The sequence below is a fragment of the Colobus angolensis genome, unplaced genomic scaffold (assembly GCF_000951035.1).
Source record: "Colobus angolensis palliatus isolate OR3802 unplaced genomic scaffold, Cang.pa_1.0 Scaffold434, whole genome shotgun sequence".
NCBI lineage: Eukaryota > Metazoa > Chordata > Mammalia > Primates > Cercopithecidae > Colobus > Colobus angolensis.
Genome location: NW_012117755.1, coordinates 1,688,323 through 1,707,453, shown reverse-complemented (window position 1 = coordinate 1,707,453; position 19,131 = coordinate 1,688,323). Strand labels below are relative to the sequence as shown.

The 19,131-nt window shown below is 35.8% G+C and overlaps 1 protein-coding gene across 1 annotated transcript in view; it reads right to left on the bottom strand.

Moving 5' to 3' along the window:
- The window catches only part of DMD (dystrophin), a 2,170,472-nt gene that overhangs the window by 1,495,057 nt on the left and 656,284 nt on the right, over positions 1–19,131 (bottom strand). Inside the window, exons 14-16 of the mRNA XM_011957103.1 lie at positions 9,754–9,855; positions 9,539–9,646; positions 1,808–1,987 (exon numbers count right to left, since the gene is read on the bottom strand). Coding sequence (XP_011812493.1) covers positions 1,808–1,987; positions 9,539–9,646; positions 9,754–9,855 — 390 coding nt within the window. The remainder of the gene's footprint in view (positions 1–1,807; positions 1,988–9,538; positions 9,647–9,753; positions 9,856–19,131) is intronic.

The window sequence follows — 19,131 nt, the reverse complement described above, 5'->3', positions numbered from 1 at the left end:
ATCTCAAAAAAAAAAAAAAAAAAAAGCAGATAGTGAACCATGGAAAGCCCTTCAGACTAACTACATGACTTACATATCAAGCTCAACCATTTTCCCCTCAAATGCTTTCAAGTCTATGCGCCCATTTTATCTTCATTGTATCCCTATGAGCAAGTGAAAAGATACCTGCTATAATGCATGTTGGACTGAATTTCATGTAAAGACGTAGAGTTTTAGGTCCTTATCATAGCTTATGGATGAGATTTTCTGAGCAAAATGTTTAGGAATATGCATTTTAATTAGCTCCTCAGGCGGCTACTGTGCAGACTCAAGTTTGAGAACCACTGCATGCAATGCAAATGAACTAGAACATGACCTGTGGTTAACTGTTACAGCGCCATAAACATATCCCTTAAAAAGGATGCATGTCAAAATAACTTTCTTTATCAAATAATGGCAATCTTTCTTAACACGGCAACTGACCATTCTGTGGCAGCAATAATCTACAGAAGTAATGGGTACATATGGAAATAATATTAACGTTGGGTTAAAAAGTATCAAATTGACTAATGTCTCATGTATTTATTACATAAATACGAACGTATTGCAAAGAAGCCATGGGTAGTTCACATAAAATTGGAGGAATGACAATAGTAAAATTACTATTAGATCAATTAATTAATTGCTAAAGTATGTTTAATGGAAAACAGATGGAGTTTTTATTATTATCTAATGATTGTGTGGGAAATTATTACAGTTTATATTCACATTTCTTCAAATTATATTTTTTTAATATTAAATTGGATTAAAAGTAACATTGAACTGTGATTGAACATCATATAGACTGGTTTATTATGCTGTCTTAAATTTTATTCCTGGACGCAATACTACAAACTTCATGTCTTCAAAAGGCATTTCCTAGGTGCTACTTATCAGATGTCAATTCTCAAGAAAACAAATTCTGTGTGCTTGTCTCACAATAGAGGAAATACATGCCTAAAATCTATTGAATATGGAAGTATATGCATGTGCATTGAGTTATGAGTTGTGATTAAAGTTATTCCTTATAATGCCAGACTATGTGGCAGAATATGTTCAATACTATTATATACCATGTTTATATCTTGAATGACTACTCATTATTCTACCATCCAATTATATAAGACAAGAAGAGGTTCAGCTTTTAACAATACCCCATTTAGTGATTAAATTTTTAAAAATTATTATAATAAAACCACATACCCCAAATGTAGGTGAGATGTTTTCATAATCTACAGCCCATATGTGTTAGTATAACTAAGCCACATTCATGATTTTATCAAATCAGCAGTCTATGGCAGAAAACGTACAACAGTCAGATAATTAACTGCACTAATAAAAAACTTTCCAAGAAATCAAAGGACCTGAACCCTAGTCCTCCTACCACTAACTTGTCTTGAAAAATTTACTTTTCTTCCCTAAGTTTCATTTTTCTCAAGAGTAAAATGGAGTTCGTTAATGGTCCTAGTGGTTCCAACAATCTCTGATTTGGGGTTAGATGGTGATGATACAGTTTCCCGGGATTTTGTTCACCTGCTCTAAGTCACTCAGTTCCCCATTACTACTGGGCTGGAAGAAATTCACTCTAGGGCAGTAACAAGTTCAGTTAACTAGCACTCTTCCTCCTCACCATTCTCCAACAACAAGACAGGCAAAAGAATCATGTTTTTGTTTAACACAGGGCAAAAAGTAATCTGGTTGCTTCTTTTGTAGGGTTATAATGTTACTCTCTTAATACAAGTTTAAAAAAATCTCTGAGATCATGTGTAGCATAATTGGTATCACTAACCTGTGCTGTACTCTTTTCAAGTTTTTGGACTAAATTATCCCAACACCGGGCAAAGTTTTCTAGCCATGCTTCCATCTTTTGGGTCACTGACTTATTCTTCAGTGTTGAAAGAAGATCTTGTTTGAGTGAATACAGTTTGTCCATGGACTGCTTTTTCTTTTCTAGATCTGCTTTTAAAACCTGTTAAAACAAGAAAGATCACAGAATAAACCTGGGTTACATTTTATACACCACTATAGTTCAATCTGCTTTTGCATGTATTTGCTCATTTGTACAGATAAGAAAATATTTCAATCGTGCCTGCAAAGGATCAAAAGTTCAGAAAAATATAGGTAGAAAGTTATAATCTATCTAATTTTCCCAAGAAGTTTGAAGAGAAAAGAAAGTCAGATGTAGAATAAAGACCTACTAGAGGCAATTAAGAGCTACCTTAAAATATTTGAAGAACATCCAAGTGAAAAGGTAATATTGCTTCAAAAGTCAAAACAGAGATCAACATGTGGAAGTTGGAAGGCATGGCTTTTGGATTTCCCCTTAATTCCTGACAGAATTCAAATGAAAACTGACAATCAGGTACCAGGTGAAGAAAAGCTAGTGAGTTGAGAAAATGAGAATGGCTAAGGAAGCTTGCCATTCTGAAATGCTGTGATTATTTGGATAAAATTACAATATTATCGTTTCCACAATTTTAACATTCTGTTCACCATTTGGAGATAAAAATCTCATTATGTGATTTCCTGACCTTAAAATTTTCGTAGCATCCATTAATCAATTAACATCTGGTTATTTGAGTAATTATTTTTTAAAACTAATTGTAGAGCCCATTAAGTAAAAGAACTAAGTCGCTGGGCATGATATAAATCCTTCAGCATCTCTTTTCAGATTTTGTAAATACTTAGGTGTCTTATGAAACAGTTTTTATGCCATATATGTTTCCAAAGTTCCTGTGAGCTGTGGAGGGTTACAAACTCCCTATGGTTGATTTGAAAGGAATAAGTGGTTTATGTGAAATCAGTAAATCAGGGCAGTTTTTTTACTTGACTCAGTAACGTTGCCTGGCACACGGAGAAATTCAATTCCTGGGTACTGAACATTACTCCCTGACTTAATTTGTAAACAAAAAAGAAGAAGGAAGAGAAATAAAGGCGAAAATTATCTTACAATCACTTAACAACCCCATATTTGGCAGCAAATACAATGAATATAAACCGTGATACCTTTCCGAAACAAATCCAAGTTTATTTAAGAACTAACATAACATACAGCATAGAAATTGTCATGACACAGATGCACCAATTACTCATGAACCAAAGTGCCCCCAACCTAGAGCAGTCAATACACCTTCCTGAAAAGGACAATCTTAGTAGTCCATTTTGGCACACCACCAGCATTGATAGCTCTGAACTGCAGAATGCTCTAGTGTCTCCTTCAATTAGTTTGTCTTTTACTCAGAATCTGCTTCACCTGGTGTATGTTATAGTTCAGTCTTCATGCCATTTTTAAGGGAAAATGAAGTGAAATTTAAATTTCATTTCTAATTTTTCCTTAACAATTACTTCAGTATTTTTCTGAGCTTGAAAGAATGTAATAGACCAAAATACAAATTAAGATATTATACATTGAATTCATATCACAATAAAACTCATGGTGTGGGGGTTTAGCGATACATAGGTGCTTTTTTTTTTTTTTTTTTTTTGAGTTAGGGGTGTCTCACTCTGTCGGGCAGGCTGGAGTGCAGTGGCGTGATCTCAGCTCACTGCAGCCTCTGTCTCCCAGGTTCAAGCAGTTCTCCTATGTCAGTCTCATGAGTAGCTGGCATTACAGGCACATGCCACTACACCCAGCTAATTTTTCATATTTTTAGTAGAGACAGGGGTCTCACCATGTTGGCCCAGCTGGTCTCAAACTGCTGACCTCAAGTGATCCACACGCCTTGGCCTCCCAACGTACTGGGATTACAGACATGAGCCACCGTACCGGCCCAATAGATAGGTTTTGCATATTCATTTTGTTTAATTCACATGTTAGCTTTCCATTAAATTTAAGTGAATATTTGCATTAGTACTAGAACAAAGGTTTATGCTACCTGTCCCAAGCTGAGAGCCATATTTGAATTTCAATTTCAATGTATATTCCTCCAGTTACATTATACAGTGTCATTTTCCTTTTTTTAAACTACAGAAAGAGGCACAATATAAATAAAGACACAAATTTAAAAATAAAATTATGTAAGTACAATCCTCTTTGGCTTACTTTCTCCGAGTGTAAGAAACTATTTCAAATAGCCATATGTGCAAGGCTAAAGGGTCTACCCATTATTTAAACAAAGTATGTAATGATTTGGAAACATGTCAGAACAGGAGTGTTGTAAGCCTCCTGTTTTAGTATTAAGTCAAATGAAGAAACATTTGGTAAGCATTACAAAAATGAAAGTGAAAGTCACCATTAAAAATAAAATTAGAGGTGGTGGCTCACACCTATAATCTCAGCACTTTTGGAGGCTGAGGCAGGCAGATCACGAGGTCAGGAGTTCGAGACCAGTCTGGCCAACATAGTGAAACCCTGTCTCTACTAAAAATACAAAAATTAGCTGGGCATGTTGGTGCATGCCTGTAGTCCCAGCTACTCAGGAGGCTGAGGCAAGAGAATCGCTTAAACCAGGGAGGTAGAGGTTGCCCTGAGCGAAGATCGTACCACTGCACTCCAGCCTGGGCAACAGAGCGAGACTCCGTCTCAAAAAAGGAAAAAAAATCAATTAAGAAAAGTGCACTCAAGGTAAAGTAAAACCAATGTTATAATTACACTGCGTGATTACTGAATCAATGAATTTTTATATGTCTATATGACAAAAACACTGAATCCAGACTTCTACCTAATAAATTTTAGATATGCGTTTCAAAAATGATGATGGCAGCTTAGTTATTTGGTCTCAATTTCTCTCTCTCTATCTTTCAGTAGTCATTTCCCGGTTCCAGAAGAACTCCCCCAGGATTATTAACAGAGGGAGGAAAAGAAAAACTCTATGATGGTGCCAGACACATTAGATCATAGAATTCATTAGAATTACTTTGTCCTGTCTATCCATTGATGCTGACTCTTTTAAGTTTAGGTCTTACATATGCATACTACATAACTATGATTTGTTACTAATTATTGCGTAAAATACGTATTTCTACATATCAATAATTAACCATAGGTCTACGAGTGCCAGAGACCCATAGTGCTCTAGAAAATTCAGGTGGCAAAAAGAAGATCTAGAAAATGTGTACAAGACAAAGGCCAGCGGGGATAGTAAAAGAAGAAATATCTTTTATTTTTATAGAAGCCAGGCATGTGGACCTACCTCCAAGGTAGGCAGGAAGGTACAGTCAATAAATGAGACTGGGTGAGCAGTGGATACGGAGAAGAGACAGATAAGCTGTTCAAGATGATTTGAAGTGAAAGGCCCAGGAAACCTTCACCTCACTCTCATCAGCAATATGCATAAGAGAATAATGCCAAGACAATTTCTCATATATTGTCAAAATGGAGTTTTGCACCTATATTACGTGTAGTTACTTATCTATATGTAAGATGTACTCCAATTCATTCTAATAACCAATTGCACTTTGGGAGGTTGATCTATTACAGAGGTTCTCATCTTGAAAGAACACCAGCATTACCTGAAAGGCTTGTTAGAATGCAGATGACCAGGCTCTACTTCCAGAGTTTCTAAATCATTGGTCTGAAGATGACCTAACAATGTGCATTCCTAACAAATTTCCTTGATACTGATGCTGCCGGTTGGGGGAACACATTTTGAGAAGCATTGATTCCGTCTGAATGGCCATCCCAGCAGTTGAGGTAAAGGTAGCAAGTCAAACAGCACTGTCAACAGGAACTTGCTCAGTTACCATAAGCACTTCATCCATGTCCTTTGATCCCACAGCCATTTGAGAGTATCTTCAATTCCCAGGTACTTCTGTAGCCCTTATATGCCATACTCTCTTGAATCACCCTGCTTCGCCAGAGCTGTCTTTCCCCTGGCAAACACCAACAGTCCCCACAGCAGCCATACACTTACTCAGGAACAGATTTCTTCTTGACTCAGATCTTCCCATGATAATTTACATGATTCTACAAGTCTTATAATTCACTTCATAAAAGCTACTGTTTGTTTCCCTTCATTTTTATTCCTGATGCCAAATCAGTTTTGATTATAAAAAATAATAGATCTACACGATTTGGACACGAATCCCAAAGATCTAGAGCAAATTAAATGTCATAATCCCCACCTCCCACCCCAACGGTAAGGAGGAGACAATTCCGTGGGTTATTAGTGATAGTATTTCAAAACAAATTATACTTATTGTAAAGAAAAGAGAGTTTAACACAGCGTATCTATACCTAGACATGTAGTGAAAACTGGTGACATATGGCACCTGTTTTGGGTCTCAGATTGTGACATATTTTAATGAACATTAAATTCTTATTCACTGCCTGAGTCAGCAGGGGAATTTTACCTCAAATTCTAGACCAGCTGTCAGGTTTTGTTAATTGGCTCAAACTATCAAATGACAAGACCTATAGAAAACATATTTTCTCTTTGTTCACAAGCAAGGTGACATGATACAAATTTTAATACTATTGGAAAATTATTGAGACTTTGTTAAAAGAGCATTTGTATGGCCCTGAGGCTAGCCAAGATTTCTGCTCACAAAAATGTTAACATAGAGGCACATTATTGTTAGAAATAACAGTTCTCAGTTGCACTTATTTTTTCCAAGGAATCAACTGACATGAGGAGTACTGAAATAGACTGAAAGAACCTGGACCTGAGTCTGAACGTCTTAGTGTTCATTTTAAGTCTGATACTAATGTTGTAGGACACAGGTCCTGTGTTTTTTCTTGATCTCGATTTTCTGTTGGAAATAACCTGAGTAGCTGTTCCTAACGAACTTTAGATGTGCAATTAAACTGAAGAAACACTAGACGAGATGCAAAATCTCATCTAGCTTTAACATATTTGGATTTTGTCAGTTTGTGGCTTCCTAAGAACAACGATCTTGACTGGTAAATCTAGTCAACAATATATGTAGGAACTTTCACTAGATATTAAGATTTGGAATTTGTCATCATGTAAAATAACTGTACTATTCTGGCATGCGGTACTTTCCAAAGATGGCTGTAAAATATCCTCATCTCAGATGCTTTGCTATAACTTGATCTTGGTGCTTCTCCAGGAGGAAATGAAACCTAATTCCTTTTCCTTGAATCTGGGCAGGCTTGTGACTTTTTCAACCCACAGAATATGACTGGCCATCACTGTTGTGATTGACTGCCTGAAGCACATGGTTCTGTATTTAACTAGCAATATATCTTGGCTCCTAATCAGAGGGCATGACTGCATTTTGATAATCAGTGGTCACTCACTTATTTACTGCAAGGATTCATATTTTGCCTGAGAAGAACAATGTTTGTAAGGTATATACTGCTTTAAGGAGATGTAATCCATGCATCCATTCCTCTAGATATGATAGAAACCATCAGGAATTTATCCTCTCTTCTCTGTGGCATGTGACAGTGTGTATCACTTCCTCCTTTTTTGAAGTATTTATTCTCCTCATTTTTGTGATACTACTTTCCCCTTGTGGTATTTGCTCAATCTTTTGGTTAACATCTTGTCCTCTGTCTACTCCTTCACTGTAGACATTCCCCCTGGCATCTATTCATTTCACTTAATGTGTCACTCTACACAATCCCTCAGAAGCATTTTGATTGCTTCTGAATCAATAACTAGTCATGAACCCTTTTCTGAGACTCTAGTTGTGTAAACTAACTGACTAATGGAAAGGATTTTTAACTTGGATGTCTCAAGGACATTTTACACTGAATATATCCAAATCTGAAATAAGTATCATTCTTGTCATTCCACCAATTCCTCTTCTATTCTCCTATTAGGGCTAGTAACCCTCCTAGGAACCCAGTCACCCTAATGAAATGTCTAGGAACCATTTTGAACTTCTGCCTCTTATCACAAGTTTCATTCATCACATCTTAACATTCTAATATTTCTCTCCTTATCTTAATACCCAATGCTACTTAGTTCAGGTCTTCTGATTAATCCTCATGCCATCAAACATCTTCCTACCAAAAAGTATTACAAAAATGCAAATATGATTCTTTTGCAAACTCTCAATGGCGTCCCATCAGCCACAGGCCAAAACTACAAATATAGTTGATATTTTTGCCCTTTTGTTTTGAAACATATACAGGTTACTTTTCTGAACTCTATTTTTGGTAGTCACATCACTTAATAAAGTCTACATTCATTGAGAAATAATTTTCTATCAATAATAAGCTAACTTGTAATAACAAGTAATACATAAGTGAATGTATTTTAAATTAAAAGACCAATGAGGGTTAGCATTTATGGAGCAAAAAAAAAAAATGTATGAAACAAGTATCTGGTAAAATGGTATGTATTTAAAATAAGTGGGAAAATTTACTTAAGTTTAGAAATGATTTCATTATTATGAAGTACAATACATAATATCAATACAGATATAAATTGATTCACTCAGGTGAAATTATGAAACACTACTTACAATCATTTTGTTTTATAAAAGTTCATATCAAGTGAACATTTAATCAAATCTATCAAAAATTTTAAGAAATCATAACACTGAATATTTCAGTTGAAAAATTAAGCTCACAGTATCAGACTGGCCTCTTTCACTAGAAATGATAAAATTCGCAGAGTAAGAGAAACTTTGAAGTATTTTTTTTTAATCTTGGAAATTCCTGCAGAAACCAAATGTTTCAATGAAGCCTTTTCTGAAGTCCATTTACTGCAAAGAAATCTCATTTCTCAAAACTTGAGGCATTTATTATCAATGCCATTTGATTGGCTTTAACATTTTTTGTTTGAAAAACTAGGTGATATTGTTTGGCTCTCTGTCTTCTCCAAATCTCACGTTGAAAGGTGATTCCCAGTGTTAGAGGTAGGGTCTGGTGGGAGGTGACTGGATCATGAGGGCGGATGTCTCATGAATGGCTTAGCATCATCCCTTTCGTGATGAGTCAGTTCTCATTCAGTATTAGCTCACATGAAATCTGGTTGTTTAAAAGAGCCTGGGACATTCCCCTTATCTCTTCTGTTTCCACTCTTGCAATGTGATATACACTGGCTCCCCTTCTCCTTCTGCCATAATTGTAAGCTTCCTGAGGCCCTTACCAGGAGCAGATGCTAGTGTCATGCTTCTTGTACAGCCTTCAGAACCATGAGCCAGTTAAATGTCTTTATATTATAAGTTACTTAGTCTCAGGTATCCCTTTAGAATAAACTAAGGTTAAACTCCATCAATGTGAGGATAATCGCCACTTAGTATCTCTCATATATTATTCTGAGAATCAACTTTAGTCTTTTTTTTAGAACTATGCTGCTTAGAACTTTGTGAAAGGCTCACAAACGTTTCTTAGTATTACTTTATTAATTTTAATTGAAGTCTTATTCTGGTATGCTGTGTTTTATCAAGAGCACAACTTTGTTTGAAAAACGAAGTTGAAAATCCAGCTAGAGTTTTTTCCCATTTTGATTCAGAAAAGTAGCAATATGACATTTTTGAATAATCTATGATCCAAGCAAAAATAAACATTTAATATTCCATAGCAAAGAAGAGACTAAATAATAGTGATAATATACACTACACTACTGGGTTATAAGACTATTGAAAGCTAGAAATTACATACGGCCAGTTTTTGAAGACTTGATAACATTTCATTTTGATCCTTAAAGCCAGTTGTGTGAATCCTGTTCACCGCATCTTCTTTTTCTGAAAGCCATGCACTAAAAAGGCACTGCAAGACATTAAAAAATTCCAAGGAATAAATAAACATAAATCTTTACTTTTCCAATTTATTATCTCCCCATGCCTTTTACAGCTAGTTTCTCACACATGACTCACCTGTTCTTCAGTAAGACGTTGCCATTTGAGAAGGATGTCTTGTAAAAGAACCCAGCGATCTTCTGTCCACCTGCAGATGTTTGCCCATCGATCTCCCAATACCTGGGGAAGAGACAATCAACCACAGCATCAGTAAACAATTAGTAACTACATTTTATTAAAAATGGCATGAATAATCCGCCAAAGTATCTAATTTGAGTCTCCTATGTATGCTAGAAGTTGGAAAGGACACTCTTCCTGATCTGTTTACATTTAAATAAGTGGTGTGACTTTGTCTTTATCTGACCAAGTCTTGTACCCTTCATAGAAAAGCAAAGATACAAGCAATATGAAGTGGTTATTATATCACTATATAAAATGGATCCATAGCAAATGTAAGATAACAAAGACATACACACAGAATTAGAGAGGATTTTGCAATGAGAACAAGTAAAAGGTGTATCTTCCTTAGGTTTGAAAATACACCCTAAAGAATGAAAATCTGACTACTAAATAGAATGCCTCAAAAGACTCTTAATTGAAGCAATCTTGCACAATGAGAATTGCCTACCGTTTGGATTCTAGAAGAAAATTATTAGTAACTTAACCTCTAATCATATGTAGATTTTTCACTTTTCTCAATTATTACAAAATTATGAAAATTTTCTGTTTCTAAACTACTCTAGTGAGAAAACTTATCTCCGAGTAAAAACTGCTATACTATTAATGTGTCACTAATGTCTAAGAACACACATTGTTTTAATATGTAACATATACCAACTACCAATGATTTTTGGAAGGAAAACACGTATTGTGATGCTTTCTATGCAAAGGAAGCATTTAAAAAATGGCATTCAGCTCAACCTCATTATGATGCACTTTATAGTCTGAAATTTCAACTTTTTGTGACTTTTTCACATAAATAAGAAACTTATTTTCTCATATATGTTGGACCTTTAAAGCTAGAAATCATAAAATATTGACATGCTTCATTTTATATAGAATTAGAGCTAGAAAAATGTTTATAACTCATATTTTTGAAAAATCTATTGTCTAAGATAAGTCTCATAATTTCTATGTTACTTGATACTATGTATGTGTATTAACCCATCTAGAGGATATTAACACATGATTTAAACAATGCAAATGAAAGTAGCATCATGAAAACAACCCATTTTTTTTTTTTGGAGACAGAGATTTGCTCGTCACCCAGGCTGGAGCGCAATGGCACTATCTCAGCTCACTACAACCTCCACCTCCTGGGTTCAGGCAATTCTCCTGCCTCAACCTCCCCAATAGCTGAGATTACAGGCATCCGCCACCATGTCCGACTAATTTTTGTATTTTTAGTAGAGACGGGGTTTCGCCATCTTGGCCAGGCTGATCTCGAACTTCTGACCTCAGGTGATCCACCTGCCTCGGCCTCCCAAAGTGTTGGCATTACAGGCATGAGTCACTGCACCTGGTCCTAATCCACCTATTTCTAAGTGACTTGGAGAGTCACGTTTCTTAAATTGTTTCATCTACCACCCCTTAAAAAATATACACGCATAAACAGAAGGCAGTCAACATTTTCGTACAGTATTAAAATCATCTTGTACTTACATGCAGCTCAGTCACAAGTGAGTTTTCAGTTTTTCTTCATAAATATCAATGTTATTGCTTTCAGCATAATGTAACCGGTTTTCATTTTTTGTAGTTTCACTTTCTACTCAACTTATTTTGAATTATGTTTACAATAAAAGCCATAGCTCTCAGTGATGTGAAACACCCACAGGAAATGTGCCAACCTTAAATCAATGAATTCAATAACTTCAACCACCTAATTATTATGAATGCGTATATGTAGGTTTTTTCTAAAACATACTTGAATTTCTTTAGTGAACTTCCTAGTGACCCTGTCAGTACTTGTCAGGTAAAATGGCAAGTAACAAAATGGTTAACAGATTAGTTGTGGGAGAAAAAAGCTTCAAATGGAGAAAATCTTTTCTCGTAAGTATAAACTATACCATCTGCCTGATGTGATGATGCAGATCTTAAAAGTCAAAATGTGGGAAATTTATTGTGGCCCATCAACTCCAGTGAAGAAGACAGTCAATGGAAGAAGGGGCAAACTCAAGCTATAGCATCATATTCATAAACAAAATAGAGACTTCCAAGTATATACAGCATCTTCTCTCTAGTACTACAAGACACATAGTGTCCACTGAAGCAGTATTTTAAGCCTGTAACCCCATAGGTGGAAATGCATAACTGATTTTAGTGGGAATACAAATCCAAATAAAGATCTCCTATTCCAGGTTGTGTAAGATTTTCACATTTATTGAAACTCTGAGATGTATTAATGTGATGCATATAATATTGCAGTTTTCTGCACCGAATGAGTCACAAAAAACTAACATGGTAGTTCTCCTTTATCCGCATGGGATATGCTCCAAAATCCTCAGGTGGGTGCCTACAACTGCAGCTACTACAAAACCCTATACATAGTATTTATGAATTTATTTTCCTTTCTTCACAATTTCACAGATAGATTTGTTCTTACCACAGATTTTGAGCCACCCCAGCATGATTTTTTTGCCTTATTAAGTTGGGAACTGTCACCTTTTCACATAAAGAAAACCCTTTACAGCTTTCCTTTGGCGTATGTGAACTGCCAACATAACTACTCTTGCACTTTGGGGCCATGACTACGTAAAATAAGGGTGACTTGAACACAAGCACTGCGGTACCATGACAGTGGATCTAAGAACCTAGACAGGTAGTAAGTAATGGGTGGGGAGCATTGACAGCATGAAGACGCTGGACGAAGGGATGATTCAGTCCTGGGTGGGACACAGGTGGGATTGCACAAGATTTCATCATGCTACTCAAAACGGCATGCAATTTAAAATTTGTGAATTATTTCTGGAATTTTTCATTTCATATTTTCTGACCATGGCTGACTGCCAGCAATTGAAGCCAAGGAGAGCAAAACCATGGATAAGGGAGGGAGGGAGGGATTGCTGTAAACACTCTTTTGGGTACACAGGCAACCTATTTAAGACAACTATTTTAAAAATGCCACTAAAAGTGTCCTTTGTATCCAAATAATGATTATAGATAATTTTGATAATTTATCGGAGCAAGTTTGTGATTCAGCTAATATTTAGCTTACAGTTAATGATAGCCTTTTTTTTTTTTTTTTTTTTTTTGAGAGTCTCTCTCTGTCACCCAGGCTGGAGTGCAGTGGCGTGATCTCGGCTCATTGCAAGCTCCGCCTCCTGGGTTCACGCCATTCTCCTGCCTCAGCCTCCGGAGTAGCTGGGACTACAGGCGCCCGCCACCTCGCCCGGCTAGTTTTTGTATTTTTAGTAGAGACGGGGTTTCACCGTGTTAGCCAGGATGGTCTCGATCTCCTGACCTCGTGATCCGCCCGTCTCGGCCTCCCAAAGTGCTGGGATTACAGGCTTGAGCCACTACGCTGGGTGATGATAGTCATCAATGCATTCATTCATTGGCAATTAATTTACTATATAACAAATATGTATCAACTATCTCGATATGCCAAATATAAACAGAAGATGTTACAGACTGAATAGTGTCCCCTGAAATCCATGTTGAAGCCCTATGTCCCACCTACTATATCAGAATGTGCCCATATTTGGAGATAGTGACTTTAAATAGACGTTAAGTTACAATGAGTCTATTAGGGTTGCTCTATTCCAGTATGATGGGCATCCTTATGAGGACATTTGGACACAGCAAATGTACAACACAGAGGAGAGACCACGTGAGGACGCAGGAACAAGGCATTCATCTGCAAGCTAAGGACAGGGGCCTCACAAGAGACCGACCCTTGCCAGTACCTTGGTCTTGAACTTCTGGCCTCCAGAATGGTGAGAAAATAAGTTTTTATTGTTTAAGCCACCAGTCCATGTTATTTTTTAATGATAGCCCTCACAAAGAATTAATACAAAAGACATTTAAGAGAGATGGATTATTTTCAAGAAATACATGTCTAAATGTCTGTCGAAGAAAATAATACCAACCCCTTAAAGAATTGCAAATACTAAACAAGAGTATGTATTGGAAAGTATTATTGATTTGAAACAAGTTATTTAAGAGTTGGTCGTTGTTTACATTTTGCTTGATCATGGTTCTTACATCAAATCTAAGAACTGCCAAGGGTCATCTATTTTACTGTATTCACTCTGGAAAGGCACCCATTAGATCTTTACAAATAGATGTTTAGTCTTCAAGTACATTCTTTAAAGGTTTCCAACACGAGAGAGCATACATATCCTTCAGTAACATATTCTATTGCTTTAAACCTATGGTACTCTTAGAAAATACTCAATGAACTGAAACTTAGTCACTTCTGTAGCAATGTAGGCATAGTGCTTTCTACTGATCTCAGTGTAAGTAGATAAGTGAAATAGAAATTACTTGCTCATATGCTGTACACATCTGCCCGTACATTTTTGTGATGTCATATGTACAAGTATAAATAGATGTACACAAAGTGCTTAAATTTATGGATTTACCTATTTCTTGCTTAGCAATATTGGCGTTAATTTGAATTACAAAGAATTTACCTATTTATTGCTTAGCAATATTGGCATTAATTTGAATTACAAAGAATGAAGCAAAACAATTGAAAGACTATCCCTCAGCTCTAGAATCCAAGATGCTGGTTCCTATCATTGCCTGAATGGCTTTAAAAAAATTGCTAGACAAGTGTAAGAAATTGGATCAAATGGGGCTAATATTTTTTTTAAAGAACCACTGTATTAGGATTAGAAACCTCTAGAGAAAAAAGAATATGTAACTTCAGCTCAGTGTTTCTCTGAGTTTCTATTTACGTACAGGAATCCCTTGAGTTTTTAGCAATAATGCATTTTTATAGAGCTAAACATTATACACATAAATGTAAAACCAATGAATTATAAAGTCTCACAAAATGGTAAAAGAAGTTAATTTTTATTTATGTTCTCATTTTGTCTCAGCAGTAAGTGAAGCTAAAGGTCAGCTCACTTTGTCTAACATATTTTCATGGACTAAATCACAACTCCATTATCGTCCATGCTCAGATCCACAATGGGGAGGATTTTTTCCTCCCATTTAATTCACATCTCATATTGTTATATGTGCCAAGGACATTTCTCATCTGAATTCCTTTGTTTGGTTGAGTTGCCATTTCAATACAAAAGTGAAATATGGCTACTAAAAGAACATTTGGATAAAGGTAACTGAGGAAAATTTGACAAGCCTGGGAGGTAAATCTTAAGTATGGTGACCCTTGAATTTATGGGAACCAGGGACAGAATATGAAACCTAAACTGTGCCCATCAGTACTGGCATTAATACATAGAGTGTTCCCAGGCATATATCCACTAAGGTGGAAACTATTATGTGCCGTGGACCACACAATGCATCAGCAACAGGGCTTCATAAAAGAGAAGCCAAAAACAACCCATCTTATTTCATTGTAGGTTAAGACCCTGTAATACACTCCTCCACTAAATGAATTTTCTGTGTAATGAGCCTTGTGAAAATCACTTATTTCTTGATTTTTCCTTCTTACTTTATCAACAACTATGCAGTTAAAAAGTATAAGCAACTTAATCTTACTGATGGTGAAATGGAAATCACATCAAAAACCACTGAGAACAACAAAAATCCATTACGAGGCTAGAAATGTGGCAGAGTCCTACTGAATAGCATTTAGCCAAGGGTATGGTTTGGTTCTCAGTTTTACACGCTTCTATAAACTTAACTGGAGCAACATACTATAAAATGGTGTACCTTATATCTTCACTAACATATGGTACAGGGCAGATATTTCGATGAGTTATGAAACAATTACTGGAAGTGTTTTTTGAAAGTATAATTCTTACTTCTATTTAAATGATCCTGTAATAATCTTGTGTCTGAACTCAAGGAACTTTTAGCTGTCACTTCCAAAGGGGCAGGTTACGGATGAAGAAACTGACAGATTGGTTAAGTAACTTGTCTAAGGTCACAGAAGTCACAGTACTGAGTGTCTGGGATTTGACCTCAGATCCATTTGGCTACAAGTTCATGCTCGTTCATAATGGTCTTCACTCAGTAGAGCATTCATTATAAAAGATATGCCTTCTAATTTGTGCTACACAACCTGCAATGAGACATCCGGATGCTGAATCCCTTTGGAGTCTTTTCATATTTTGTTTTAGCAGAAGTTTGACTAGATTTAACATTTTATCTAATCTGCTTGACAAGGATTTGAAGCTTATAATTTGATTCAAAAACATTTCACATTGTAACTCTATATTTGTTTAATCATGAAACGTCAGAAAATACTTGCACTTCCAGATTAAGAACATGTGGCCTTTGCCAAGATTTATTTTTAAAAAGTAAATATGACTGAGTTGTTAATTAAATTCTGCCTTTGCAATTGTGCTCAAAGTGTAGTGAGATTTTAACTTGAAGAAGCATGTTCTTCTCTACGCTGTTTCAGTCAGTTTCATATATCATTTACTTGTATGAGTACACAAAGCGCTAATGAATAAATCTGGAAAAGCCTTTTTGTTGTTGTCACTGCTGTTATTATTTGCAGGATATTATTTAATGTTTTTTTGGCAGCTTAATAAACTCTGTACTCTCCATCTCCCACCAGTCTATTCAGTTGGGATACCAGAAAAAAAAGAGCAGGAGTTCTAAGGAGCATTCCAGCATAACAGTCTTCTTTCCAGCATTCATCACATTCCCAGGCATTCCTTGGTACCAGGAGGTTTCCTCTTCTTTATCATTTTATACCTCGCAGACTCTGAGCTCGTTGAGGTGGGCTCCTTACCTTTGAGATTCATGTCTTGCACAAATGTCCCAAAGCTGAATACTGCCACTGTAGTTATCAATAGGTGGCTTTCCCCCCCCAATTTTTGGCTTAGAATCATCTTTTTGGATCTTTGAATCTGCTAACCATTACATAAAATATAAACTTCTTGCATTCTCACTTCAGTTCTACTGTTGTCCAACTTCATAACATCTGTGAACAAACTCAATCTTGCTGTGCTTTAGTTTTCTCACCAGTGAAATGGAGATAATAGTACCGACTCTCCTGGCCAGGTAACTGCTAGGGTCAGGTAGATAAGCAAATGTGAAAGTGCTCTTAAAACTGTGATGAATTACTGAGACGCTTGTGATAGTAAGACTTTAGAGCTCAGTCAGTAAAAAAACCAGCCTTTATTCCAGATGTGATAAATCTGGAGCATGACAGAATTTTAATACAGAACAAAGTTAAACATTTTAGAAGGACACTAAATTATAATTTTGTTTGCATTTTTTCTATAGTTGATAAAGCTTATGTTTTGTATAAGAGTTAAAAATCTTTTACCTTTACATTTTTAAACACCAGGTCATGTTCCAATAGGTATCTTTTTTTTCTTTTTCTTTTTTTGAGACAGAGTCTTTTTCTGTACCCCAGGCGGGAGAGCAGTGGCACGATCTGGGCTCATTGCAACCTCCACCTCCCAAGTTCAAGGGATTCTTGTGCCTCAGTTTCCCAAGTAGCTGGGATTACAGTTGTGAGGCACCACACACCTGGCTCATTTTTGTATTTTAGTAGAGACAGGGTTTCACCATGTTGGCCGGTCTCGTCTCAAGCTCCTGACCTCAAGTGATCTGCCCACCTCGGCCTCCCAAACTGCTGGGATTGCAGGCATCAGCCACTGAGCCCGGGCTCCAATAGGTATCTTATTTAAAAGTAAGGGCATAGAAAATAAATATCCCTCTATGTCTCATGCCACATCTTGACATCACAGCTTTTCATCCACAAGAAATCACAAATTCTAACGTACATACCTAATAAAATGCATAAAATAATGTAGGTGTAAGAGAATGGGTAGTAATGGGGACTGTGGCTAAATGAAGAGCCTGTGCTGGAAAGAACAGGGCAACTTGACTCCTGCTCTGGTTACTACGTAGAAAAACAGACTGACGATCACTAGATCATTTGCTTTCTCCAGAGAGGTTAGAAATTCTTTGTTCATGTCACATTTTTCTCAATTTCTAACAATGCTAACGAATAAAATACTATTAAATACCATAGGGACTAAATAGAACTTTATCTGAATACATCTGTAATTTTAGATACAATAGACCAATTCCTAGAAAAACACAAATGATTCAAGCTGACTCCAAAATGGAAAATCTGGAAATATGCAATTTTGAAGTTCCAATTAAAAATGGACATTTTTATGTATATTAAATACATAAAAAATGTTAATTGAAAAGTTTGCTATTTGCACATTCCAGTTATGAAGCAAGTTCCCAAGCCTGCATAATCAGGTACTTAAACCTAGCAAGCATATTACAAGAAAGGAAAATAACAGGCCACTTTCATGGACATAAAGGAATAACTATGAATCAAAGAAAATCTAGCAATACACAAAAAAGATTACACGCCTTATCCAGGTTTAGTTCATTTCAGGAAGAAAGGCTTCAACATTAGAAAACTAAGCAATGTGATTTGACATATAGCAGAATAAATAAGAAAACAAATATGACTATCTCAAATGATTCTGGAAATATATATAAAATTTGGCATCCAGTAATAAAACCTCTTAGAATATTAAGAGCAGAAGGTACCTACAACAAACCTACAGGAGAGATCATACTTAATGATGATTTATTAAAGGTCTTGCCTCTGAGACTTAAAATGAGAAATAAATAACCACAATATTCCCATTGTACTATAGTATTTATACAGTACAATATGTCAGGGGAAATTAATAACATGAAAAATAACTGGAAAATGAGAAAGAAAACTGTCATTACTCAAAAACAACCTATATATGTACATCTGAATAACACTATAGACAATGTATTCAAATTATTAAGTAAATGTAGCAAGGTCTCTGGATACAAGACCAAGAAAAAAATCAATTGTATTTCTTCATATCAGCACAAATAGAAAATGAAATTTCAAAAATATATTCATAACAGCAAAAATATAAAAAAACTGAGAAATACATCTTAGAGGAAGTTTAAGAGCCTTTACTTTAAAAACTATAAAACATTACTGAGAGAAAATAAAGGCCTAACTAAATGAAAGGCTATTCCATGTTCATGGATTGAAAGACTTTATGTAATTAAAATGTTAATTCTGTACAAGTTGATCCAGAGAATAGATGAAATCCAATTAAAACCACAACAGATTCTTTTTGGGGGCAGGGTTCACAAGCTGTTCTTAAAATTCATATGGAGATCGAAACGGCCAAAAGCAGTCAAGATAATCTTTAAAAAGGAAGAAAATAAAATGGCTTTTATTGACCAACTGACCAAAACAAACTTAATGTAACTAAACTCTAGACAGGTTTTTATTTAACTGTAGGCTCCTGACCTCTCTTTTCTTAGAGCAACTATATATATGTTATA